Source organism: Urocampus carinirostris, chromosome 2 (assembly GCF_059441175.1).
Source record: "Urocampus carinirostris isolate Australia breed hairy pipefish chromosome 2, RoL_Ucar_1.0, whole genome shotgun sequence".
NCBI classification, from domain to species: domain Eukaryota; kingdom Metazoa; phylum Chordata; class Actinopteri; order Syngnathiformes; family Syngnathidae; genus Urocampus; species Urocampus carinirostris.
The window spans coordinates 53,925,115-53,951,802 of NC_142350.1; the positions used below are offsets into that span (position 1 = coordinate 53,925,115).

The following is a 26,688-nucleotide window of genomic DNA, read 5'->3' on the forward strand; positions in this document are numbered from 1 at the left end:
AAAGGTTAAAAGACAGAGAAAGAGACAAAGAGCAACAAAGGAAGAGAAAAAGAGAGACACAGAGAGTGAAAGAGACACAGGCAGAGTGGGAGAAAAGGGGTGGAAAAGAGAGAGAGAGAGAGAGAGAGAGAGAGAGAGAGAGAGAGAGAGAGAGAGAGAGAGAGAGAGAGAGAGAGAGAGAGAGAGACATAAATACAAGTACAGTGTCTTTGTTCGAGGTACCTTTCTTTGGCAACATCAAGTTGACATATCTCAACCTGCAGCTTGTTTTTTTCTTGCGCTTCTCTGAGTGTTGTCTCGCGGGCCGGATTCAATCCCTTAGCGGGCCTGATCTGGCCCGCGGACCGCCTGTTTGACACCTGTGACGTAAATGAACGCAACCACGTGACTCCAGGAGTAAGTGAAGGTCAGAAGATGCGTTGAAGGACATCCGCCGGGAGACCTGAGAGGGGCGGGGTCTTTTCCACATTGTTTTACATTTTGGGGCTGGGGGAGTGGGCTGATGGATGGATGAGCAGTGCAGCCCTCCTCCCCTTCATTGTTAAACCAGCTTGGACCACCCCCACCGCGTTTTTTTTATTGTTTACCTCCACCTCCCCCTCCCTCTTGTGCAGCTTTCTCCCGCTCCCCTCTTCACTTTTTTCCTTGGGGGGGCAATAGTGGCGACGTCCCGCGTGGATCCGTGCGTGGGTTCGAGGACGAGGTATGGGCTCCGTTTCCAACCAGGAATTCCCAGGTGGAGTGGAATGCATGCAGTTAATTGAGTTATAGGCGTTAATTTAGTGTCTTGATGTGCTTTACGATCTGCGTTATTTTGAGTATTATTTGTGGGGTTTGTTGACTTTTTAGGCGGTTGCAATAAGGCCCAGGAGGAGGATGAGGGCCCCAGACCGGCCGAGGAGGACTCTGAGACCCTACAGGGTCTAGGTTTGTGCAAGTGGTTCAACGTGAGAATGGGATTCGGGTTCTTGTCGATGACCAGCCGGGACGGCGTGCAGCTGGACGAGCCCGTAGACGTCTTCGTGCACCAGGTACGCCCCTGCAAGAGATTACAAGAGAAAATAACGCCAAATTCCTGTTTTAACCAATCTAAACATGCGCTATGCGGTTTATTTTTATTACAAAAAACAAATGGGAATTGATTCTTTTAAGGGAGGGGGTCTGATTTCAACTCCGTGGGTGTTGTTTCCACCCCCAGTGGGAACACGTGGAAGCATTGAGGGTGGTTAAATGCTGTATTTCTCTCATTTAGTTGGCTGTGCTATAGTTTTCTCAGATCAATTGAAATAAAAAAAACATTTCAAGATATATACTTGAGCTTGCACTCCCAGTCGTATTTTTTTCGTTTGCTAATTAATTGGAAAAAAACTTGGGAATCATCGTTTATTTTCCTCCAAATTTTCCGGTTTTACTATCTTAGAACTGCAATTTTGTTGTTGTTGCATTTTTCCTCCAGGGCCTCAAGAATTTTCCTCAACGTTTTTAGACCTAATTTGCCAAGCTAAATAAAATTTATTATTATTGTAAGTTTTTTTAAACAAAACAGTATTTATGTGAACATAATTGTAAGGTTTTTCAAGTATTTAAACATTTTTTTATATTTATCATTACTTCTTTGATTTGTAGGATCTCAGTGTTTCTGATGCGTGATCAATTCTTATAGCACCATTGCTCTTTTAGGGGGTGTTGGGTGGGGGTGATATTTCTAATAAAAACCCTACAATGTACAGAAAACATATTTTTAGGAGCACTATTTTATTTATAAAATGGTCTGTTGGCTTACTAAACACCTCATGCTTTGGAACCTTCAATGATTTAAATTTCAATACTTAATCCACATTTCAAATATGTAGTTTATATAAATTGATTCTTCAAGTAAATAGAAATCATCATTGAAAAGTAAGACTACAAAGTATTTAAATACAACTATTTAGTGCTTTTTGACGTTGACATTTTTCATACTTTAATTGGAATTTAAAAGATTTAAGAAAAATGATCAATTCAGCCTTAGTTGCTTTTAACTGCATGGATGAATTCCCAGCAGAGATGTTACATTTTGTTTCAATCATGCAAAGTGTGCTTTTTGATCTATTCTGCTAAGTGACAGACATTATTTCATTAAATATTAATAATTGACCACTAAAAACTATTGCATTGCTCTATTCAAAATAAATTCCGAGACCTATTTTTGAAATATATTCTTGTATTTTTTTTTAATTCGTTTTAGCCGTTTCCTCATGTTTGTAGTCAATTCAGACCGGATAAAACATCGAGACTATAATGTTTTGTCAGATTAACCCCCTATCAAAATAAGCTCTTCATTGTCTTTCGATTTTAAATTCAAATTTTTTGGCTTATACTCAAACTATTAACAACAATATTCTTAAATAACGAAATTACTTTTTTTCCTGCTTTTACATTTTGACATTTTAAATTGTACATCATGGTAAAATTGTTCACTAAAGGTACCACATATTCCCCAAACCAAGAGATTTCAACCTTTTTTATTCTTCTGATTCAAACCAACCAAATTTTTCATCTCACTTATTTTTCTTTTTTTTCTTGTTATTATTTTGGTTATTTCATTCTTTTTGAACCCCTTCAACGAGGTATATTTCTATCTGTATCAGGCAGGCTAGCACAGGTATTAAAAGATAGAAAGAGAGGTGAGGTTGAGAAAGAATTGTCTGTCCCTCCCCCACCGAAATCCCCCTCCCTCTGATAAGATAAAGAAGTTAGCATGTGAATGAGAAGAGATCCCGCTCGCTGTCTCATTCACCTCCAGGTTCCTGTCGTAAATTCATTCAAACACTTTGGAGCTCCACCCCGTGCGTGCCAGTTTGCTATGCGACTGTAAAGCATCGAGTGGAATGTTTTCTGGTTTTGCGTCAATGACGCTGCCATTTTTTACAGAACAAATATTAAAATTCAGTTCGAGTTTGGACTTTCTACATGCCCAGTATTGGTACTCGTGACTGCTATTTATACTGGAATCAGACCTCTCCTTGCTTGTGGCCGTCGGATATTTACTAGATGTAGCTTTTTATCTATCAAGATCAGGAATGGTATTGACACTTCTCAAAAGTTGAGTACTAGTTTTTTGGTCTGGAAAATAACAGTATGCAAAATCCTTCCTAAATCATCCTCTGTATGTAAAAAAAATCTTCCGCTGGTTGATAATTTTCCTCATCTTATATATTTTTTTAACCGATTTATTTAAAAAAAATAGAATAAGAAAAATACCCAGAATGACCACGGTCAAACAAATTATTTTTTTCACTTAATTGAATACTTGTTTTATTTTAATCATTTTTAAATGAATGACTTCAAAGAAATTAAGAATTGATTATCTGTAAAATGAATAAAATACATTGTTATGGTAAATGACTTTGGTTTATGGATTATTTCTTAGTAAAATACGAAAAATAATCTTGTGCAGCAGAATTATAGGCTTTCTTTTTTACAAGAAAGATCAGCTTTTTTCTTTTAATAATTATTGATTTCAAAATTATTAGAAATACAGTATATACAGTAACTGTATGCAACAATACTTCCAAGGGGCAAACATATCTAATTAAAAAATTATTCAAAAATATTTAAAAAAGAATTTTTTTCAATCTGGAAATGATCATTTTGTGAATTTCCCTGCGGGGATGAATAAAGTATCTATCTATCATCAGCAATCTTGGACATATTTTGACTTATTATTATTTTTTTAAATATGTAGATGTATTTTTTAATTAATTTACTAGAAAAGAAATCAAGTTAAATATACAGTATCTTAAAAATACTCCCCAAGAACAAATATATCTCTGTGAAAACATATTTTCGGGGAGCTAAATTCACTCTCTTACACAATATTCGTTAATTATTGTTAAATGGCAATAACGGATTAACACAGATTGAATTTTAAAGTGAAACTGTCTCCAAAATAAAAGCAGCCGTTTTGATTGGCTTGTGCTACGATATCATGCGAAATCTTCACTGCATGACTGAGCTATCAAAGCAAAGTAATCCAATTAATTGTTTGATTACAATGGATTAAACCTTTGCGTGCAGGAAAGTCTGATTGAAGCTCAAGTTGAAGCTTGCACGCATCTTCCATAAATTAAACCCAACGTAATTGATGCGAAACCAACGGCCGGTAACCCCCGCTTGTTTCCTTTCACTATTGTTGTGCGCGGGGAGGGGGGCTCGGCGCACGTGTCAATGATGGATTCCGAAAGGTTATGGCAACATAAAAAAGAGAGAGAGAGAGAGACATGACTACTCGGGTTGTAAAATTAGTGGTGGCTTGTCACAGAAAATCAACTCCCAGGATCCATTGGCCCTTTGTGTGGGCAGACAATGGGGCCTTACATGCGAATAGGGCACCCCTCGGCCCGTGACCGAGCCCCCCCATTGTCTCGAGGACAGTCCTCCTCAAGCCGCTGATGTCTTCCTCCAGGTGGTTACGGACATCGGCGCAGTTCTACATTTAAAGTCCCTTTTAATGTCAAAGGAAACACAAGTCAAGAGAATGCTAATGCAGGCTAATCATAGCAAACTCATTTTCATGAAGGGCCACATTAGCGTAACGGCTGTCCTCAGAGGGCCTGATTGACCACATTTTCACGACCATAAGGCACACATAAAAGTCTGAGATTTTCTACGAATAGTGCGACGCGCCCTATCGTGCAGTGTGTGGTGTAAAATGGTCTACATAGCTGAGGACACGAAGAGGCTGCCATTAGCACTGTTTAGCCTAACGCTCAATTCCGATTTTTGGGTAAAATTCGATATTTTTGTGAGAGCGTTCACATTTCCAACTAAGTGTGATTTGTGACTAAATGTCCTTCCGATCTCCTCTTTCTTCCACTCAGTCGCTTTACTTCCACATCCTCTCACATTTAGTGACCCTATAACTAGGGTTTGCAAGACTGTTTTGTTGTAAAGGGATAGCGGGATGTGTGGACGGGTTCTAAGGGATGGGCAGGGCACCTGTATGATGCGGCAGGGGTAAATCAGTGAAAGCTGTCGGGCCCTGCTGTAGAGCAAAAGAGTGTGTTGTGTCACCCTGACCCGAATGACATGGCCGCTTTCTTGTGTCCCGTTTCATCTGGAGGGACGAAAGCATGACCAACTTAGGTGCCGAGGTGCCTAACTTGTTTGGGTATTTGGGCATTGGGGTTGGCCATGGTCCAAAAAATGTTGTGTGTTTTTGCTATTTTTTCCCCTTTTTTATTTTCTTTGTTATTGTATGTGTTTGTATTGCTGTCGGTCACCCCTCTTGAGGAAATATGACCAAGGTAGATAGACTAAATGTGATCTCTTGATTGCCATCGTCTCCCGCTTGCGCGGAGGAGGACGCGTGACATCCCGCGCAATGCATCGTTGGCGAAAGTACTCATCGATGCTAACGCCGTAGCTTATATAGCGATTTGAAAATGATTGTACTACCGGGGGCTTAAAAGAGTCAACCCCCAAATAGTAATTGGATCCCAAACCTCACTTTCCCTCCATTGACTGCTTTTCGTGTTTTCGGCCGCAATAGTATTTTGATTTTTACAGTTCCAAGAACATGGGAACCGAGCAGCCGCAACAGAATTGAGGATTAATGAATCGTAGGTAGGGTTGGGTAGGGTTACTTTAATTTGATTACTTTCAATTACTTTTGGATTACTTTAATACCAAATATGCTAATAAAACGACTAAATTTTGTGCAGGCTTGGGAAGTAACGGAATACATGGAATGGCAAAAATGATGTTGGCAAGCTGTTTGGATTTATTTTCATTTTGTTTCTGTCGCATTTTATGTTAGTTTTGCCAGAGATCAAAGCCAAGAGAGAAAGCTTACCACGTGTTTTGAGTCATAATTTTATTCATATTTAGTTTCTTTTGTCTTTTATTAGCATATTTGGTATTGGAGTAATCCAAAAGTAATTGAAAGTAATCAAGTTAAAGTAACCCTACCCAACCCTCATCGTAGGTTTGCAATTGGAGGAACCTGAAAAACGAACTCTGAGAAATTTTTATCCGAGTGTTTTACTTCTTCATCAATTCTTTTTTTTTAAAACATGGTGAAATGGAAGGTATAGTTGACATGCTGACATTGTTTTATTGTATTTTTTTTATAACCTTATTTCTCACACACATTTTGACAGAGGTTTGATTCCTCCATCATACAGCAATGTCATCAATTCTTCAATAAATCACAACCAAATACAGTTTTACTACCGCTGTATTTCAAAATCTGCACACTTGTACGCTTGTCTGTGTTTTAATGGGGTGTTGTGGCGAAAAATGCCCCCCTTCTCCTGCTTGTAATGTCCTCCATTGCGCAAACTAAATGGTCTAATAGTCTGCATTTATATATCGCTTTTCAAGTCAATGAAGACCTCCCAAAGCGCTTTACAATGTGCTTCACACTTACCCATTCACACACACTCACACACCAATAGCGGCTATGCAGCCATGCAAGGCGCCGACCTGCTTATTGGGGGCATTGCCCAATATAACACGGAGGAGCCAGGAATCAAACCTGCGATCTCTTGATCCCAAGACGAGCGCTCTACCTAATGCCTCCCATTACTAAAAAGTCTTAGTATCTAAATTTTGGGGGAAATGTGATAGAACAGTAAAGCACGGAGCATTGTATGCGCGAGGGAGGACATTTCATGGAGGGGGGGTTGTCATTTTTTAGTACAACAGCAGCCCCAGCGGAGGCCACCCGCGCCCTAAAATGCTTGTTTAGTGTTAAATACAGAAATAGAACTAGCTATGGAGACTGTTCCTTTTAGCACAATGTACCCTGTGGTTGTGAACACGTTAGCTTATAAATGTTACAAAACATATATATAGATTCATATTATTTGGAAAGACTGCTGTATCGTTAAATTATCTCTCTTTGGGTATCTTAGTCCAGTGTTTTTAAACCAGTGTGCCGTGAGACCTTGTCTCGTGTGCCGCTGGAATTTGCCCAATTTTATCTTTCTAAAAAATCAGGCCATTATTCAGTATTTTTGCTCTCTTCAGACGAGAAACTGTAAGTCATCCATATCAGTAGGTGGCGGTAGATTTTTAATATACTTTTTATATACTAATTATCTGCTCATGAGCTAGCACACTATATTCAAAAACTTAAATTGTTTAACAAAGCAGTTTAAGAATGCACCGTAAAAAATAAAAACATAAATATAGCACATCATTCTTTTTTATTTTAAGTATTATTTTCTTCTTTTTATATACTAATTATCTTCTCATGAGGTAGTACAGAGAAATATTTGACATAACTTTATTTTCAAACATTTTTGACGGACGGTGTACCTTGGAACTTTTTTATAAATAAAACTGTACTTTGTTTAAAAAAGGGTTAAAAACACTGTCTTAGTCTATGCATTGTGTGGGATGTAATTGATAGTCAAAGCGGATTTTGTCCCATTTAAATTTAGACGTACAGACATTTCAAGCTCTTATGGGCCACACAGAATGATAAAGGGGGCCACATTTGGCCTGCGGGCCATGAATTAACACAAAAATATCAACAAACAATATATGCTGAATGGGGAAAAACTGCAGTCATCTTAAACTAACTATTCGTTTTTCTTGCTTCCTTAATAAAATTTCAATTGTACTTTTGTGGAAAAAATAACTCATTTTTCGTGCCCATCCTCTCACATTTAGTGACCCTAAAATATAAACCACAGAACATGCATTTCTGTGCAGTAAATACATCTGAGATCCTTAAAGAGGATAAAGAATACATGACTGGGTACCTTCTTATGGAAATAATTATGATGTAAATATCTTCAAATGTTCTTTTTTTTCTCTAAATAATAGATAAATATAATCACAAAGCCCATGTCTTTTTTGTAGTCTCAGTTCCTCGTGGAGCATAAAAAATATACAACTAAATACTGTAATAACAAAAAAGTAGGGGATCGTCTAAAGCAGGGGTCGGGAACCTTTTGGACTCAAAGAGCCATAAAAGCAAAAAGTATTAATTTTATTTTGGGAAAGAGCCACACCATATATTATGAGACAAATTTACTAAATTGCTAAACCCGCGCCCCAGACAAAAGCTTAGTCTTCAGCACATTTATTTTTGATGATTTGATAAAAATTATGAAAAGAGAATAATGCCAGAGCCCCTGTCCCAAAATCAACAAACATACCACTTTAAACTTGTCTCTTTCTTGCAATTACTCAAGATCGGTTAAACTCATTTTGACCCTTTTTTTTCATACATATTGGTTTCAAAACCAGATGCAAGCAGTTGTTTTGTAAAAACGTGACAACATTCTGCAAACAGGGAGCCTGATGTGCTTACTTTTGGCGCATACGGAGTGGGGCGAGAGATGGGACGGAGTGCTGGCACTTTTTGCATAGCTCCACCCATCCCTCCCACTCACCCAATCAAATGACTAAGTTCTCTTCCGGTGTTTTGGCGTATTTACAGTTCTGTGGATTCATCATAAGGTATCTGAACACTGAACACAGATTGTATAGTGAACTTTTATAGAAAGGATTCTTTAGCGTTGTACAGCCAAAACGAGTATTTTTCCCCCTTTTTTTGTGTGACACCTTGACTGTAAATTGTAGTAAAAACGTGCCCTATATATACTGCGAAGTAATGCTCCTACATTTAATATCGGTTTGGCTTTGCGTGTACCTGAGAAGAATAGACTTCTCAAGTTTTGAACAGGATGGAGAATTTTTGCACGCAAATTTGTCTCTGAGCCACAGATACTCATAGAAAGAGCCATATATGGCTCGCGAGCCATAGGTTCCCGACCCCTGGTCTAAAGACTCTGAAATGCTCATCCTAATAAGGGAGGAAATTAGTTTGGCTATTTGTGGGTAAGTACTGTATAAGCCACTGTACATGTATTTTTGTTCAGTTAATATGTCTGATATCCTCAATGAGGATAAAGAATATATGACTGTACAATAATACGAAATTATGAGAAGTAAATATCTTTAGAGATTATTATATTTCTCATGTATTTAAGGCAGGATTGGAACCGCTCTGTATTGCAATGCTCCGCTCCTTACAGGGGAAAAAGAATATATGACTGTTTTTTCAATAGTGAGGGGGGGTGGTGCCAAAATTCTCAAGCTGTTTGGACACTTTCCCTTACCCTCAGTCCATTTCCTCTCCAATCTTGTAAGGGTCATTTGACTCCAATTAAACTTGGTGTTATCGTATTGTTTGCTGACTGCACATTAAAGCCCCCCCACACATTTTTCCATTGTCAAATGATTAATTCAGCAAGTGATAGCCGCCCCCGACCCGACCCTCTTCTTTTTTTTTGCCCCGGCACGTGTCGTCACGCAAACTTTGAAATCAAATCGCAAATCAAGATGTGGCAAGCTGGGCGTTTTTGGGGGCAGGGGGGGTTATCAAAGGAAGACATCAGTCAGCAACCCTAAAACTTTTTAATCTTGTTCATCTTTGTGCTTAACAGCCATCTAAGGAATGTCATCCCGATTGCACCCCCTCTCCCTCGTGCCTTCCCACCCCACCCCCATCCCTCACGCATCCTCAGCTTTTAGCAGTGGTCAGTGGTAGCAGATTTGGGGCGGGGGGCTTCAGTTTGGAATGCTGTTCCACCATCCTCCGAGCAAGGTGGGGGGGAAGGGTTGAAGGTTACCCACATCAGGTTGACAATTGGGAAGGGGAGGAGGATTAAGCGATACTACTGAGTGTTTGTTGAAGGGATTTGCTCAAACTCTTACCGTAAATTCCGGACCATAGAGCGCACCTGATTATAAGTCGCACCCACCACATTTTAAGAGAAAACCGATTTTGTACATACACAAGCCGCACCTGTATATAAGCCGCATGCGCCCACATTTAAACATGTAACACGAACACAAAATTATACATATACCGTAAATTCTGGACTATAGAGCGCAAATTGTAACACAAACACAAAATTGATCCAAACCCGACTTCAAGTCCCGCGGTTGAAACTAAATGTCCTTCATTGAAGTACGCAGTCCAAAAATCACAGCCGGCAAAATGAACGGAAAATAATACCGGTACTTAAGGTTTAATGCAGACCTGCAGAGTCCGGGTACCCGTTGAAAGTAATCCAAGGGAAAAAAGTGTATATTTCCAAAAGCAAGGGTGGGAAAAATATATATCCACTATTGTCCGGCGCGACCACAAACAGGTCTCACCTTCACCCCACTTCCCGTCAGCCCGCGTTTGCTCCGCCCCTCTTTTTTAATTCGCAAAACATATCAGAATAAGTGTCTCAAATAAATACTATACAAAAATATACAGTTGCAAATACATATTATACATGGGTTACATATTTACAAAGAAAGACGGTACACCGAGAGAGTTTTCAAAGCTTTAATAATATAACTTTCATCCCAAACGGTGCCCGTTAATGGTAGCAACACGCTCGCAACACAGTAAACAGGTCTCTTAAAAAAACATACCGTACTTGTAAAAATCACGGTAAACCATCCTCATCTTCCTCCTTACAACTGAAGCCATCAAAGTCGTCTTCCTCAGTGTCGGAAAGAAATAGTGTCATATAGACGTCGTCCCACGCTCCCGCAGCCTCACTCGCGCTGTCGCTTGTGTGCCCTCCTCTCCGTCACGCAGCAGACCGGCTTTTCGGAACCCGTTGGTGATGGTGGATTTTTTGATGCTGCCCCACGCTGTCAGGGTCCACTGGCAGACTTGCGAAAAAGTTGCCTTTCGCATGCGGCCAGTTTTAGTGAAGTTGCAGTCTTCCTCGGCGCATATATTCCACCGGTCTAAATCTTACCTATTGTACTCGAGCGCCGCTGGCGGCCGTTAGAAAAATTACATAAATTGGCCACATCACTGAATAAGCCGCAGGGTTGAAAGTTTGGGGAAAAAGTAGCGGCTTATAGTCCGGAATTTACGGTAAGTAAAATAAAGGGGGTACTTGGGTCTGATACCATTTTCTCTCTTTTCTATTATATTTTTTCATTTTAGATCAATTCTGAAATGGGTAGATAGACCTTGAGTAGACCTACCACAAGTACTGATACAACATCAAAGTTTAGTCTGATCCGGTTCAGATTGCCATACTGTAGATTTTTTGCATCTCCCATTGGAAATGCATTGCACCGATATATAAATAAATGAGCCCCTCAAAAGCTTCCACATTGTCTCTTCATGTCTGAGGCCACCAGGCGGATTTCAGCGGTACTGCAGCTCTCATTGGAAATCCATTGCACAAGCAAAACTGCTCGGTGAAGATTGTATCGAGCTGCTTGGAGTGGTCAGGAGATGCAGTACCCTAATTTTGGGGGGTTGGAGACCGCATGAAAGACTACACAAAAGCAGAAGTTTATCGATTGTTATTTATTGGGAGCTCTTTGAAAAAAACCAAGCTAAAGTACAACTGTGTACATTTTCACAGAAATCGGTTCAGCCGTATTGGAGCCCATAAGACACACACAGACACACACAGGGATGTATAAAGTAGTTTAGATTGAGATTTGATAGATTAGATTTAGTTAAATTTTTATTTTCCAAACCAGTTATCCTCACAGGGTGTCCGAATATTTATTGTCATAAATTAAAATGAATTATTAATTAAAAAATAATTATTACATTTAAATTATGTGGAATGGAATAACTGATGGGCAGCACAACGGCACAGTGGTTAGCGCGTGTGCGGCACAGTTCTGAGGTCATGAGATCGAACCTTCCTGTGTGGAGTTTGCATGTTCTCCCTGTGCTTACATGGGTTTCCTCCGGGCACTCCGGTTTCCTCCCACATTTCAAAAACATGGATGTCAGTTTAATTGTCCCTAGGTGTGAATGAGCGAGTGAATTGTCCGTCTCTGTGTGCCCTGCGACTGGGTGGAAACCAGTTCAGGGTGTTCCCTGCCCACTTCCCTAGGTTGGCTGGGATGGGCTCCAGCACCCCCGCGACCCTACTGAGGATAAGCGGTGCAGCTGACGGATGGATGGATGGAATAACTGATCAAATAATACATTTTGCTTTTGGTAAATAATGTGTTTATAATTACATTTAAATGAAAGGAATAAAACATTTAAAATGCATATCTGCGCACTTGTTAAGTTAGTAGCGAGGATCCCCACCCGTGGGAGATACGGCGAACAATGAATGAAACCAACCAAACTGCGTTTATAACCAGTCAAGGTAGAGAACGGTAAACTACAGCCCACTACGTCAAGGTACGTAGATGGAGAATGGACAAAATGGCGGAATCTCTACATTAATGGGGCGGGGTGCCTCCTGCTAATCACTGAAACACAGACATCAATATTTTGTTGGGTTGTACAGTGTATCGGAACTTTTTTTTCTTCTCTTTTCAACCCCTGGCTCGTTTACATGCCTGATCATAAAGAAACTTGCATGAAAAGGAAAAATCACATTTTACCTCCAGTGAGGTGAGACTTGAGCTGGTTTAGTGGAGTAGCAGGTGGATGCAGGCCAGACAGACGGCGGATTAAAAATCATGTTGATTTTCAAACTTCTATTTGGAATGACCTAAGAAACTCATCTTTACTAATAGTCCCGATCATCAATTGGTTACGGCCATGCAACTTCGCTTAGGTGGCAATTTGTGTGCCTTCCTATTTATTTAAAAACACAAGCTTTGATTAAATGGTTATCATGTTTTAGCTCCTCTATTAAGCATCAGCACAATTATTGAGACCCAAAGCTAATACAGTACAAAAAAAATACAGTGTTGTATTACTCCAACTCCCTAAGTCTTTATGAAGCACAAGTGATTCTTAAAGGGATAGTGTGTATAATTTAGTGTTTCCTAGTGATACCAAAAAACTTTTATTTAGTAAAAGAAAAAACATTGATCTGAATACTGGGCAAAAATACATGAACTATCATGCCAATGTCAATTTTTATAAAAAATAATCACATATGAAACAATAGTATTTTTTTACGTAGTGGAATTTGTACGTAGATGTCGCTGGCATGTTTGTCTGGCATCTAGCTGCTACATAATAATTTGGAACTAGTTTTTCTTTGCATTACACAACAGTTCCCTCTAGTGGTAAAATATTACACACTGGGGCTTTAATGTAATGAAGTGACTGAAAGGCATTGTTGGAAGGAGTTGAGCCAACAGCATACCTGCGTTTTCATGATTGTCATATGCGCAAACAGCAAAGTTTGAATTTTGTATGTTTTTGGGCAGAAAAAACAATTAGTTGTGGAGAAAATGCAGCAAAGAAGGTCCAAAAAACCTCTTCTAGGGTTGCAACAACAAATCGATAAAATCGATTATTACAAGCATTGACAACTTTGTACCTTATTGGTCGTTATGTTGCCTAGGTATTTTCGATCTTGTAGAGAAGTTGTAGTGTTGTAGTACCACTTTGGTCCGGCAGAGGACGCCTTGGAACCGTTTTTTATAAAAGTAGCCTCCTTTTTTTAAATTTTCATTTTCAAAGAATTAGCACGAAACAGTCAAACAATGCAAAGTTAACCATTTTCAAGGGAACCGAAAGTGCTGCAGAAATATACAGAAAAAAATAAGAACGTAATAAATAAAAGATAAATAATAATGATGACATGTTTCTCCTGATACATGAGGCCGATATCATTTGCACATTTGATATATTTATCATATTCAAGGATTCAACCCCAAAAAAATACATTTGTTGTTTACATTTTAGATCTTTTAAGTTTTGCTAAACATGAAATCAAATTTTATTCTCTTTCATAGTATTTGTTTCGTATGATAAGTCTAAATGTAATATGATCTTTGGATATTGTAGGTAAATACATACATATTTGCAGATTTATAGCACACTTTTCTATGTATTTTTAAGTTATTTGACATATTTTATTGTTTTATATTACAGAATATTCTGCTGTTTTGCGCATCTTTTTATATGTTCAAAACTTCGATATTTGAAAATAGGAAAAATAAAAATGTGTTCTTTAAAAATCTGATAAACCGAAAGAATAATTGATGATTCATCAATAATTACAATAAACAATGTTCACTCTGAGCTGCGTGTGTGTGCAATTGCGCAATACCCAGAACTTTTATGCGCACAAGAAAATCTAGCCAGCTCACAAAAATCAGGACTCGAACTTGCTAATTAAGAAGCAAATTAAGTCAAAGTTACAGTGCATGAAGGTAAAAATACAAGGGTTCCCCTTTCGTTCTGTTCTAAATGCAGTCAAGGTCGAAGTCAAACGAAGTTGAGTAAAGTCAGAGGAGTGTTTCGAGAACCGGCTTCTTCGGCTCGGCTCACTAAAAGGAACCGGCTCTTTCGGGTCCTAAGCGGCTCTTCAGGTTGTTTTTGCTTCTTTCATCCCTATAAGACCAAATATTGTGTAAAATTATGCACAAAATGACTTAAAGGAAGGGGGAATAGAACAAAAACGAAAAAATACCAAAATGAAAAAGTAGTAAAAAGCTGAGAAACAAAAGGAAGAGAAAGAAGGAAAAATTCTGAAAAAAGCCAGAAAAAAAGAAGAAACAAGTAAATGGAGAACAAAAAGAAAAAAGTAACAGCTAGGAAGAAATAAACACAATGATATTTTTTTTAAAGAGAAAAAGAAGAAAAGGTTTTGTGTTGCATTCAAATAATTTCCAATTATACCAAGTCAATCTTGTTGCCAACATTGTAATCCACTAAAAATGTGATTAAATACAGTTGTGTATCGTGCAGCCGACTAAGTGAGTCCCCAAAAATGTTAGTATTATGCGACAAAAGATACCAGGAAAAAAGAAATGGAAATCTTGTGAAAGAATTGTTGTAAAAACAAATGACGTTTGTAGGCCGTACAACCTTTGCCATAACACATTAGTCAATTCGTTCAAAAGTGAAAACTCAGCAAAATGTAACGTGATGTCAAGTTTTGGACATGTTTGATCATGACTTAGTTGCCACACTTTGGATTGCTGTTGCTCACTGTTGTTTCAAGCATTGCTCACCGACTGTGTGAACGCTCAGACCCGTGGAAAATTAGAGGGAACATTGACAATAAACGTTAGTTGCAGCTCAAGGTAAAGTCTTGGGCCCGGGCCTGAACTGGTCCCGACCCGGCTTCTCTCTCGCTGTCTTTTTATTTTTTTTATTTTTCCCTTTGTGCGTTTCCTTTGGCGGCAATTTAAAGCTTCTATTTCAGGCTCGTTTATCAAATCTAGTTAATCTGTCGGGTTTGGGCGGGTTCAGGTTTATATACCCCGACTCGGGTCGGGTCGGGCTGAATTTTTTTAGGCCTGATTTTACCTCTAGTTGCAGCCCTACCTATACCACAACGTTAAGCGTTTTTGTCTATTTGTTTTTCTTTTTTTTTAAATTATTGTTATTGACATGACTGTCTCTTTTTTTCTGTTTACAACGACCTTGTGTGTCCTGAAAGGCAATTCGAAATCAAATGTATTATTTTTATTAAAGCATCGTAAGGCGGCGGTGCCATATCCCGGTGGTCTGCTTTATTTTTATCCTGTTCTCAAAGAAAAAAACTGGAAGGGGGAAATATATATATATATATATATATATATATATATAGTTTTCTCCTAAATTTGGTCATGTGTGAATTCTTTTTCTCAGTACAATCTGATTAATGAGTTGTTGTTTTTTTTTTAACCCCTCAGAGCAAATTGCACATGGACGGCTTCCGCAGCCTGAAGGAAGGCGAAGCCGTGGAGTTTACCTTCAAGAAGTCCTCCAAGGGGCTGGAGTCGCAGCGAGTTACTGGGCCCGGCGGCATCCCCTGCATAGGAAGCGAGCGCAGACCCAAAGGCAAGAAAGTCCAGAAGAGGCGTTCCAAAGGAGACCGGTAAGAGCATGCTGGGAAATCCGAACATAGAGTTGATTTAAAAATACTGTGGGGGGAAAAATGATTACAAATTGAATACAAGAGATAATTAAAAATCGGACTACATAATGGATAGCCCGCTAGATGGCAGAATCTCTCTATCACCTAGCTTGCTAGGTTTTGGTCTAGCTTTCTTGTTAGCTAGGTGGATAGCCTGCTAGTTGGGGCCACCTCTCTTTGCTAGGTGGCTAGCCAGCGAGTTGGGGCCATCTCACATAGCTAGCTGGCTAAGGCCCTGGCTCTTTATATAACTAGGAGGCTGGCCATCTAGTTGACACCATTTTTGTATCAGCTAGTTGGCTAGGTCTCTTTACTCAGTTTTTTTGATTTTGTCCGGCTTGTCTTTCCATCTCACTCAATAGTTATCTAGCTCAATAAATAAGTGAATAGCCAGCTACCAAGCGCCAACTTTCAATCACCTGGATGGATAGGTCTCGGACTGGATCTTTGGCTGGCTAGCCCGTAAGTTGGCGCCATTTCATTATCAGACAGCTGGCTAGGTCTCTGACTGGTCTTCTAGGTGGTAGGCCAGCTAGTTAGTGACAACTCTTTATCAGCTAGCTGGCTTCCTACCTATCTAGCTGGATAGCTTGTTAGCACCATCTCTACCAGCTAGCTGGCTATATTTTTTCACATTTCTTGCTCGCTAGCTGTATACCTTACTAGCTAGGTGGCTAGAACCCCAGATAGCACCAGCTCTCAATTGGCAATCTGGCTAGGTATTTTTCCTCTCGCTTAATTTTCAGTTTTTTTCTGTCTTGTTAAGCCAGCTTGGTAACTAGCTATTTACGAAAAGTCAAGACTTCCTAAAAGCGCTTTATAGTGTGCTTCACATTTCCCAATAGCGGCCGTGCAGCCATGTAAGGCACTAACCTGCTTATTGGGGGTATTAGGGGTTCAGTGTCTTACCCAAGGACACTTCGACATGTAACACGGAGGAGCCGGGATTCGAACTGCGATCTCTTGATCCCAAGACGAGCGATCTACCTCCTGAGCCACTGCTGCCTATTTAGATCTCTTGCTATTAGAGCTAGCGAGCTGGCTACTTTTCCAGCTTAGGTTTTTAGCTTAATGAAAAGGATTTTATGTACCCGGTTAATGCAACCTAAAGATTTTTGTAATGTTACAGTAGAACAAACGGATAAATTGAACTTTTTGAAGCTGAGCTAAATGTTTTGTTAGCTCTCTAGTAAGCAAACATCGACTCGTTCATTAGGCTTTAGCACGGGTTGTCAGGACACAATATTGAGTGTCGTGTTATTTAGTGAGTTCCTCTGTCAAAATAATGACCACTGCTCGGAATCAAAGCTAAGCGTAATCCAAACCGTTTGGATTTCAACCCCCAACCTCACACCCGTTCCTTTACCTTGGCCGCGACCCCCCCAGGCCCAAACCCCCACCTGAGGGTCACATCGGCAGAGGTTTGACGTGTGACCTGGATCAATAACTCTTTAAATCTTGACCATCTATGCCCAACCCCAACGCCAATTTTACTCTTGCTTTTTATACACGGTATCCCGGTTTTAAATTTTGTGGTATGATTTCTGAATTTAACTAAACTTATTTTGTTTTTTGTTTAGTGCCACATGATCCACTTTTCGGGAAAATATTCAAACAAAAAGACGAACAAAGATATCTTTGTCATTATTTATTTTTTTATTCATATATTTATTAATACTTTTCTGCTTAAACACAGATAAACTAGTATTTGGGGGTGGCAGCAAGTAGTTTTAAACGAAAAGAATGTTTTGAGGAGTTTAATTTTCACTCATTTACAGTTTACTTTAGTGTACTTATTTACACAGTTTAGGGGCGTTTAGGATGTTTGGTTTTTTTAATTTTGTTTTTCTAGAAATTGACAGAGTTACATTTAAATTTCCAACAAATAGGAAGATATATGAGGCAGGGGCTTTTGTGTACTAATCAAACTACATAATGTACATTTTGGGGGTGCTATTGTACAACTGTGACCCCATTTTCTGGCGATGTTTTTTACCAAATCATTTAATTATTTTGACAGTTTTAAACAGATAATTGATTCTGCCAAATAACTCGGTTTTTGACTCATAAGACTCCAGGCCTATCTTTAAATTTTTTTGTTGATATTGTAAAACAACCCAGTTTTGTTTTTGTTTTTAAAGCAAAATATTTGTTATTTTTCGTGTTCCCTCTACAAAATGATACTAATTTTTTGGCATGTTCTCATTGAATCAATAAGTTTTGTTATGTTTCTTTTTTTTATTTCGTATACAGTAATGTGACACAAATGTGTATGTTTCTAACCAAAACAAATTATCTTCTGGGCTAAGTTAAAAGAAAAGGGTCCAATTTGGACTTTTTTGTTATTTATCTATTTTAAAGCAGGCCAATTTCTAAAATAATCTATTTTGGAGCAATGGTTGATTTATTTATTTTTTTGGTACTGAAAAACACAATTTACACATCTTGCTCTAAAATAAACTATCCTTTATTTTTTTCTCTAAAAATGACCCATGTTTTGGCTTTGCTTAAAATTAGTTTTTAACAAAATGAACAAAATAAAGTTGTAGTGAGTTGGAATAAAATAGCCCAATTTGTGGGAGATATTTTGAAGAAATGCTTGTTACATTTGGGGGAAAGGAGTAGTTGCTTATGCACCAAAAAAAAATCCCAATTGTGCAGTGTTTTTTTAAACTTCACCCATTTTCTTTCGTTCAATCCCACCTAGGAAGTTAAATGTCTTGACCGGAATTGGGTTGTTTTTTGACCCTGCTGTTTATGGAGGGTATGCGATATCATTCGCGCTATTAACCGGCAACATGCTGCCACATCTATCACTTTCGATTGTAGTTAACCAGCTCTCCTTTCGATAGTCAAAAACGAGGCACACATTTTGAGGATATCAGTGGAATGACTGCTATTTTTTCCTCCTTCATACCCCTTGGGCACAATTTTTAGTGGTTTTGTAAAAGTATTTTGAAAACCCTGTAAGTAACCCAACTTTAAAAACGACATACCTCATTTGCGGGTATGTGGGTCATGTTTTGTATCGTACATTTGTGGGGTGGGGCTCTTGGAGCAGGAGGGGCGGTCGCCCTTCTTTGAATATGGTTAAGGCGCCTGGGGTTAGAGGTGTTGCACCTTCACCCCGCTGTCATTTGCGATTAGAGCAAGCGAGAACTCTGTGTGAGAGCCAAGATCATTACGGCCACAAAGAGCCGTACCGGGCCCTCTGCAGTTCAATAACCTTCCAATTTGATATGTATATAAAAGAGCCTGTAGGGGATTTTGTTGAAATACATTCTGTTTTCTGTTTGTTTTTCGCAATTTATTGACACATGGGTGAAAAAGTGGAGAGACTGTTTAATCAAAATTTTTTAGCGTGAGTAAAAAAAGTCTGTGATCATGAGATAAACTCCAATGCCTTTTCATATGTCATCTGTACCACGAGTGGTCTAAAGTGCGCGCCCACAACCCGGGATTAAAACCCACTGCATACAATGTACTGCGATTTGGGGCAGCGATGATTATTGTTTGTTTATTGTTTACACTCAAATGTGTAAACATACCGAGTTATAAGGCGCACTTTCAAATTGCTGGCCAGTTTTGGGTTTATGGTTGCGCTTTATAGTCCGGAAAATAAGGTCTATCTATCTATCTATCTATCTACCTACCTACCTTGGTCATATCCCTCAACAGGGGTGACCGACAGCAAGACAAGCACATACGATAACCATGAAAATAAAAGAGGGAAAAAATAGCAAAAACACACACAAATTTTTTGGACCATGGCCAACCCAATTGCCCAAACACCCAAACAAGTTAGGCACCTCGGCACCCAACTTGGTCATACTTTCGTCCCTCCAGATGGAACGGGACACAAGAAAGCGGCCATGTTACTCGGGTCAGCGTGACACAACACACTATTTTGTAAGGTAAATAAACTTAAAAGTGCATGATGAGAGAATCAACTATTTGGTGTATCTGATGGTGAATTGGACTAAAAAGGACTTTCAATTAATACATTTATGTTGGTATTATGTCCATAGTTGATTTCGTCAATAACTGATTTATGGGGACACGTATTCAACATTTGTCACTGACAAAACATAGTTTGAGATGAGAAAAAGTAAGACAAAATTTGATACCGGATATTAAATCAAATATTAGCAGTCGAGTCATGTTTATTGGACAACCCTTAATCGGAAGAAGTCTCAAAGGACTGTACAGACTACAAACTATTATTACACCATCCCCTGATCTAAAACCTACACGAGGGCAAGGAAAAACTCAAAACCTCGGCATGAGGAAATTACGAAACTTTGAGAGGGGGCCATACATGAGGTAAGCTTCTTTCCAGGAGGACCATGCTACCATGAATGTTGCAACAGCATCATCAAACAGTACACAGACATCATCTACATGAAACTTAAGTCATTCATAAAATATAGAATATAAGTGTGTTTTCTGCCAAGAATTACAGTTCCCCTGAGGTTGCAGATCGAATCTCAGAGGGCAGAGCATTTTACAGTAACAGTGCCCTAATGAAGAGCGCTCTCCAACCTGTGGATTTCTTCTTGGCTCTTGGGGTCACTAGTACATTACAGTAATCGAGACAGGAGGTAACGAACGAATGAATTATAATCCCAGCATCAGATTGGGACAGCATAGGGCGTGTTTTTGCATTGTTGCGAGGGTGGGAAAAAGCTGTTCGAGTCATATTCTTAACATGTAACTGGAAGGATAGATTAGGGTCGAATGTGACAACTAATAACATTTTGACTGAGTTACTCTGGGTGATATTAAGTCACCGCCTTTAGATAGACCAGTAATTCACATTTCGGTCTTTTCAGGGTCTTTTTTTTTTTTTATATCTCAGTGCGCTTTATACACGAGTGCGTGTAACACACGAATAAGTATGGTACTTCCCTAATAAAGTCCATGTTTGCACGGGCGAGTAGAAAAAGCGCTGTCCGTTTAATTGATAGCAGATGCGAGCGGCAAGGCAAGCGGGTGAAAGGTCAGTGTTGCCATGGGAACCGTGTAGGAGTAAATGCAAACGCGCTGCGGTGGTGGGGAGAGGTCAGAGTTCAGAGGTCATTACTGCCGCCCTCCCGGACAATAGGACCACTTCCCCTCGGCGCTCCTGACCAAGGATGCCGGTCCGAGGGCGGGGCTGTGACGCCGAGGGCCCAACGGGCCCAGCCGCCTGAGTAGAAGCGCTTCATTTGATGTCATGGTGGGTCGTTCGAAAACGAGACAGCTCTTTGGGATGGGCCGGCAGAACCGGTTTCCTATAAATGAGGATCCAGCTCTTCTCGAAGCCCTTTCTCTTTCTTGTTCTCTGTTTCTTGCTCTTTCTGTTTTTCTCCTTCTCTCTTTCCATCGTTCCTCCTCTATCTTTCTTCCTTTTTTTCCCTCTTACTCTCCTTTTCTTTGTTTTTCCTGTCTCTTTTAACCTTTTTCTCTTTTTCTCATCTCTTTCCATCTTTCCTGCTCTATGTTCCTCCCTTATTTTCTTCTTACTCTCTTTTTCGTTCTTTTTCCCGTGTCTTTTAATCTTTTTCTGTTGCTCTTTTTCTCCTTCCATCTTTCTCTCTTTGTTTCTCTCTCTTACTCTGTCTATGTCTCTCCTCTTTCTCCCTGCCTATTTCTTCCTCCCTCTTTTTATATTTTCTCTAACTTGCCCTCCTTCTTTTATCTCACTGTTTCTCTTTTCTCTCTCTGTATATCTTACTTTTTTTCCTTTTATGTCTTTCTCTTCCCTTCCCTCTTTCTCTCCCCCTCTCCCTCTCTCTCTCTCTCTTTCTCTGTCTCTTTCTCTCTTTATGACTTTTTTTTTCCACGATTTCTCTTTCCCTCTTTTTTTCTCTCTCACCTTTTCTCTTTCTCTCTCTTGGTTAATTTCATTTTTCTCATTCTCTTTCTCTTTTCTTTCTCTCTTGTTCTCTCCAACTCTCTTTTTCTCTCATTCTCTCTTTCTCTCTAAGGAGCTCGTGTTTGCATAATATAAACAATTTGAAAGTTTAAAATAGGTAAAAGTCACTGTATATTGAGACAATGAAGGGCTATCGTACTATAGTAGCATAATAGCTTTTTCAAAATTAGCGAATCTGAGGTATGTTTTTTTAGTTATTGCTAATATATCTGAAGAACTGTTTGGGAGCCCGGAAGAGCTGGCTCTTTTTAGTGAGCTGAGCCGAAAAAGCCGGTTCTCAAAAAAGATCCGGAATCCCCATTGCTAATTTGTTGCCACTTGAACGGTGGCATGAGGGGAGGCCCTCTCGCCTCCCTGATGGAGAGCGACCACTGCACACCCACCGCCCATCTGTCCTACAACAAATACGCGTGGCCTTTCTATAGATTTTATGTCCATCACTGCCGGTCGCTTGGTCCTTGAGTTCAATTCCATCACGGCCTGTTTACACTAGGCCAATGGATCACCACTGAAGTCATGAGGCATAATTTCATTACACTATTTTGCTTTCCTTCAATTCTATTGCACATCAGCTGCCTAAGAAGTATCACAGTATTATTTTTTTCTCCTGAAACGGAAATATGCTAACTATAATAGTGAAATATAATCTACAGGAAATACACTTGCAAGTTGTTCTCGATAACCTCCTTAAACACGATACATTTCAAACAATTTTAAATAATCGACAGTCTAAAAAGTTCGACCGGCTATTAGTGCTTGTTTCCCATTATCAAATACATTTATTAAAATACGATTAATCAATATGTACGTCACCATGTTGGATTTGCTGCCAGTAATGACCCGAAATGCCCTCTTAGAACCTGTGTGCAATACCAAGTATTTGCAATGTATTATTTTTTATTTCTTGTTCTTGCTAGATAGAGATTTTACCTCACTTGTTGCACTGCTAACTAACAGGCCGGCCTTCTAAATACCTGGTTAGCTATTCCCTAAAAGGGCAGTGTGTAATATTTAGTGCCTCCTAGTGGTACAAAACCTTCATTCAGTAAAGTCAAGTCATGTTTATTCGGATAGCCCTCAATCACGAGGAGTCTCAAAGGGCTGCACAGACTATTGCAATCTAAAGACTATTATTACACCATCCCCTGATCTAAAACCTATATGAGGGCAAGGAAAAACTCAAAAACCTGGTGCAACTTGATCTCAGTGCTGCCTTTGACGGACAAGATTAACTTCCTTTTTATTAAACGGACTTCAAAACCATGCTGGGCATCTCTTGTACTGTTTTAACTAGGTTTGTTCCTATCTCACAGACCGACCTTTCTTAGTAGGTATGTATGCATGTTCCTCCATTGAGTTACATATGGGGTTCCCCAAGGTTTAATTTTAGGCTCAGTATATTAAATCTGTATATGCTTCCCCTTGAGGATGTCATCAGGAGTCAACTTCCATTGTTACGATGACGACACCCAGCTGTACTTTTCTGTGTCCTCTGATGACACAAGTCCTATAGATGCCCTTTTAAAATGCATTTCAGATATGAAATCATGGATGGCAGAGAACTTCCTACATCTCAACCAGGACAAAACTTGGGCCTTATTTTCGACTCTGAGCTCTATTTTATTCTACGTATAAAAACTATCACTAAAATGTTCTTTATCAGCCAGAGTCCGCCCATTTACCATTATATATTCTCGTTTAGATTATTGTAATGCCCTGCTCTCTGGTCTTCCCAAAAGGTTCATTGCAAGCTTTCCCCTATTACAAAACTGGGGGACCTGGGGGAGGGGATGACTTGACATCAGTTTTCAAATGGCTGCATTGGCTCCCTGTGCATTCCAGGATCATTTTAGGTGCTTTTACTGGTTTTTATATGTATTAATGGTCTTGGGCCATTCTATTGGTCTGATTTGCTTTTATTATATCATCCCCCGCGGTCTCTGAGGTCCTCTAGCAGCAGCTTGGTGACTGTTCCTATGGTGACGATCAAAACCTATGGTTAAGCAGCATCAGGCCACTTTTGTCCTCACCTATTGAACAGTCTGCCGGAAGGCATCCTGTCTGCAGACCCAGTTTTTTATATGGCTTTTAATTGATCATGTTTTATTTAGTTTGGATATGTTTAATATTTTTTTTTAATTTCATACCTTCATGTTTTGTTCTGCAGTTGTTTTTATTTCTATTTTTAGATTTCAGTGTTTCCTCATCTGGGGGGCCCACACTGGTAGGGTGTGGTTCAATGGCTGAAAATCCTGAGGCCATCTGCGGCTATCCCTATCCGAGTGGATAAGCCTCCCTCGGGTCCCTTTCCTCACATAGTTGCTATGTGCCTTGCCATAATCATTTTCTTTCTATTACTATTTATTTAGTTTTTATTGTATTTTAACTATTGTGTGTGTCTGTGTACGATGTGTTTTAGGTTGTTTGTTGGGTAGGGGAGCGGGGATTTTATTGTCTTGTTGTACGCTGTTGTACAGCACTTTGAGTGGTAATTCGTAGCCTGAAAAGTCTCATCTCATTAGCTGCACCGCTTATCCTCAGTAGGGTCGCGGGGGTGCTGGAGCCCATCCCAGCAGTCATCGGGCAGTGGGCAGGGGACACCCTGAACTGGTTGCCAGCCATTCGCAGGGCACACAGGGACAGACAACTCGCTCGCTCATTCACACCTAGGGACAATTTGGACTGGCCAATCCACCTGAAATGCATGTCTTTGGAATGTGGGAGGAAACCGGAGTGCCCGGAGGAAACCCACGAAAGCACGGGGAGAACATACAAACCCCGCACAGTAAGTCCTGTAGCTGGATTTGAACCCATCAGGAGGTTCGCAAGACCTTAGAACTGTGCCTGCACACGAGCTAACCACTGCGCCTTCTGCTGCCCAGCCGGAAAAGTATTTTACAAATAAAATTGATTTGATTTATTTACGGTAGTTGTGAAAATTTGTCGGTAGTTGGCTCTTGAGCACCATTCTTTAGACCCACTGAATCTTAATGAACTGTTAGAGGTTCCATAATAATATAGAGGCAATAAATCAACTGATCCATATCACTGACGTTTTTCCAGATGCTACAACTGCGGTGGTCTGGACCACCACGCCAAAGAGTGCAAGCTGCCGCCCCAGCCCAAAAGGTGCCACTTCTGCCAGAGCATCGAACACATGGTGGCCAACTGCCCGGCCAAAGCGCAGCAGACCTCGCCGGCTTCTCAGGGAAAAACATCCCCCATAAAAGGTGTCGAGGAGGAAAACCCGGGACCCGGATCCAGCCCGGCCCCTCAAGAATCATCTGATTAGAAAGGTCTGGGTCGCTTTTCGGGTAGGCAAGCCGGGTGGAAAGCACAGATGCCAATCAAACTGATTTGCCCGCCCGAAGCTTCCTTTGGAACTACCTCAGGTCAAAATGAGTTTTTTGTCGAGAAGAATGTTGCTATTTACCCCTTCCACAATTTATTTTTAACTCGGGGATACTGCTGTATAATTGCACTCTTTCCAACAGTGAAAATCACCTTGGTTCCTTCTGGACCTTCAAAATCTCTTCCGGGTGGCAAAAAACACAATCTTCGAGTGACCAGGTCAAAATCAAACGCGGTAAAGGGTTTTAATTTTGATTTATTTTTTTTCCTAAGCTTGAAATGTACATCCGACGAGCTATTCTAAATAGACATTGTAGTTCAGTCTATCAATTTAAATGTATCTTTGACGAATTTTTCCATCAATGGCACCAAAGTAAGGAATTGAATACTATATCGCTCACAGGCCTATTTAACACGAAATTATTAGCACATGCGCTAACAAGGAACTAGCTAATGTGCTAAAGTACAACAGCAGCTCTGTTAAATCACCTTTTTTAATTGTAAGAATATTTGCTTGGTACTCGACTTCTAAAAACCATTTTCATTTTTGGATGAGTCAGTGTAATTTGTGAGTTTGTGGCACCCGGAAGGTTCTCAAAAAATATGGTCTCATCGATTCAATGGCCCGTCGATTTAATTTAATTTTTAAATCAAGGGGGAAAAATTCATTCTCTTTATTAACTCATTATTTTTTGAATGCATATTGACACAAAAAGGCATAGAATAAGGCATTGGATTTTGCCTTTTTCAAGCAACTCTGAAAACGTTGCGAACAACCATTATCTTTCTGTGATTCAAATCTTTGTTTTATTTTTCCGAAACAAATACGACACTTGTTTAACTCATCTTATCCCCCACCCTCGCCCCAATACACCCCCCCCCCCCCCCCCTACCAAATATGACTATTGCCGTCAGCCTAAGAATCTTCTTTAAATATTTTGGACCTGATGAAATGTGATCGGACCTATTCTCAAGGTTTTCCTCAAAAGACTTTTCTACCTCGTTTTCCTTTTATTTTAATTTTTTTATATCGATCAGCCGTACGAATGTCAGGGCTATTTTTTTGGCTTTTGTTTTACATTTTCTTGTTTACATGATCTTTCTACGCATTAGCAATTTAACCAAGCCCACAACGTTTATACCTCACCCGGTAGGGTTCAATATACGTATACTGTTATCGGCTTTATGTACTAAAACTCGGTGAGTCTTCATTTAAAATGTTTATTGTGCAAAAAATACCTCATTTAAACTTACCACTAACTAGGTTATCTGTAGTACTAAACTATACTACTCAGGACTGCAAACGACACTGATGCATGCAATCAACAACGCACATTCTTCACTTTTGCCTCCAGCATTAAACAACTACATTATCAGAACTAATCTGTTCGTTTTCAAGCACGGTATCACTAACCCGATATAATTAATTCTTAATTCACTCACCTCACTTTGAAACACATCCTATGTTATTGCAATTGCATTTCACGCTAAAAACACCGGGGTCAAAAATAAACCAAACTGGGTCAGAAATTGACCAATGGATATTGGTATCAATTGGATCAAGTCTTCTGGTTGGTTGTACAAAAGAACAAAAGAACCCAATTTTGTGGCTCT

The 26,688-nt window shown here is 39.6% G+C and overlaps 1 protein-coding gene across 1 annotated transcript; it reads left to right on the plus strand.

The window, feature by feature from the left end:
- Positions 1 to 457: 457 nt before the first annotated feature.
- On the plus strand, positions 458 to 25,915 carry lin28aa (lin-28 homolog Aa). Its single transcript, XM_088328049.1, has 4 exons — positions 458 to 736; positions 850 to 1,031; positions 15,583 to 15,767; positions 24,787 to 25,915. Exons 1-4 carry the CDS (start codon positions 706 to 708, stop codon positions 25,013 to 25,015), a joined length of 627 nt encoding a protein of 208 aa, XP_088184175.1. The 5' UTR covers positions 458 to 705; the 3' UTR covers positions 25,016 to 25,915.
- The last annotated feature ends 773 nt before the right edge of the window (positions 25,916 to 26,688 follow it).

What these genes read in the sequence shown, in the direction of transcription:
- lin28aa (XM_088328049.1), top strand. Translation starts at nt 706, where the DNA reads ATGGGCTCCGTTTCCAACCAGGAATTCCCAG. An exon ending in TAGACGTCTTCGTGCACCAG is followed by an intron (nt 1,032 to 15,582) that starts GTACGCCCCTGC and finishes TTAACCCCTCAG; the next exon opens with AGCAAATTGCACATGGACGG. An exon ending in AGGCGTTCCAAAGGAGACCG is followed by an intron (nt 15,768 to 24,786) that starts GTAAGAGCATGC and finishes ACGTTTTTCCAG; the next exon opens with ATGCTACAACTGCGGTGGTC.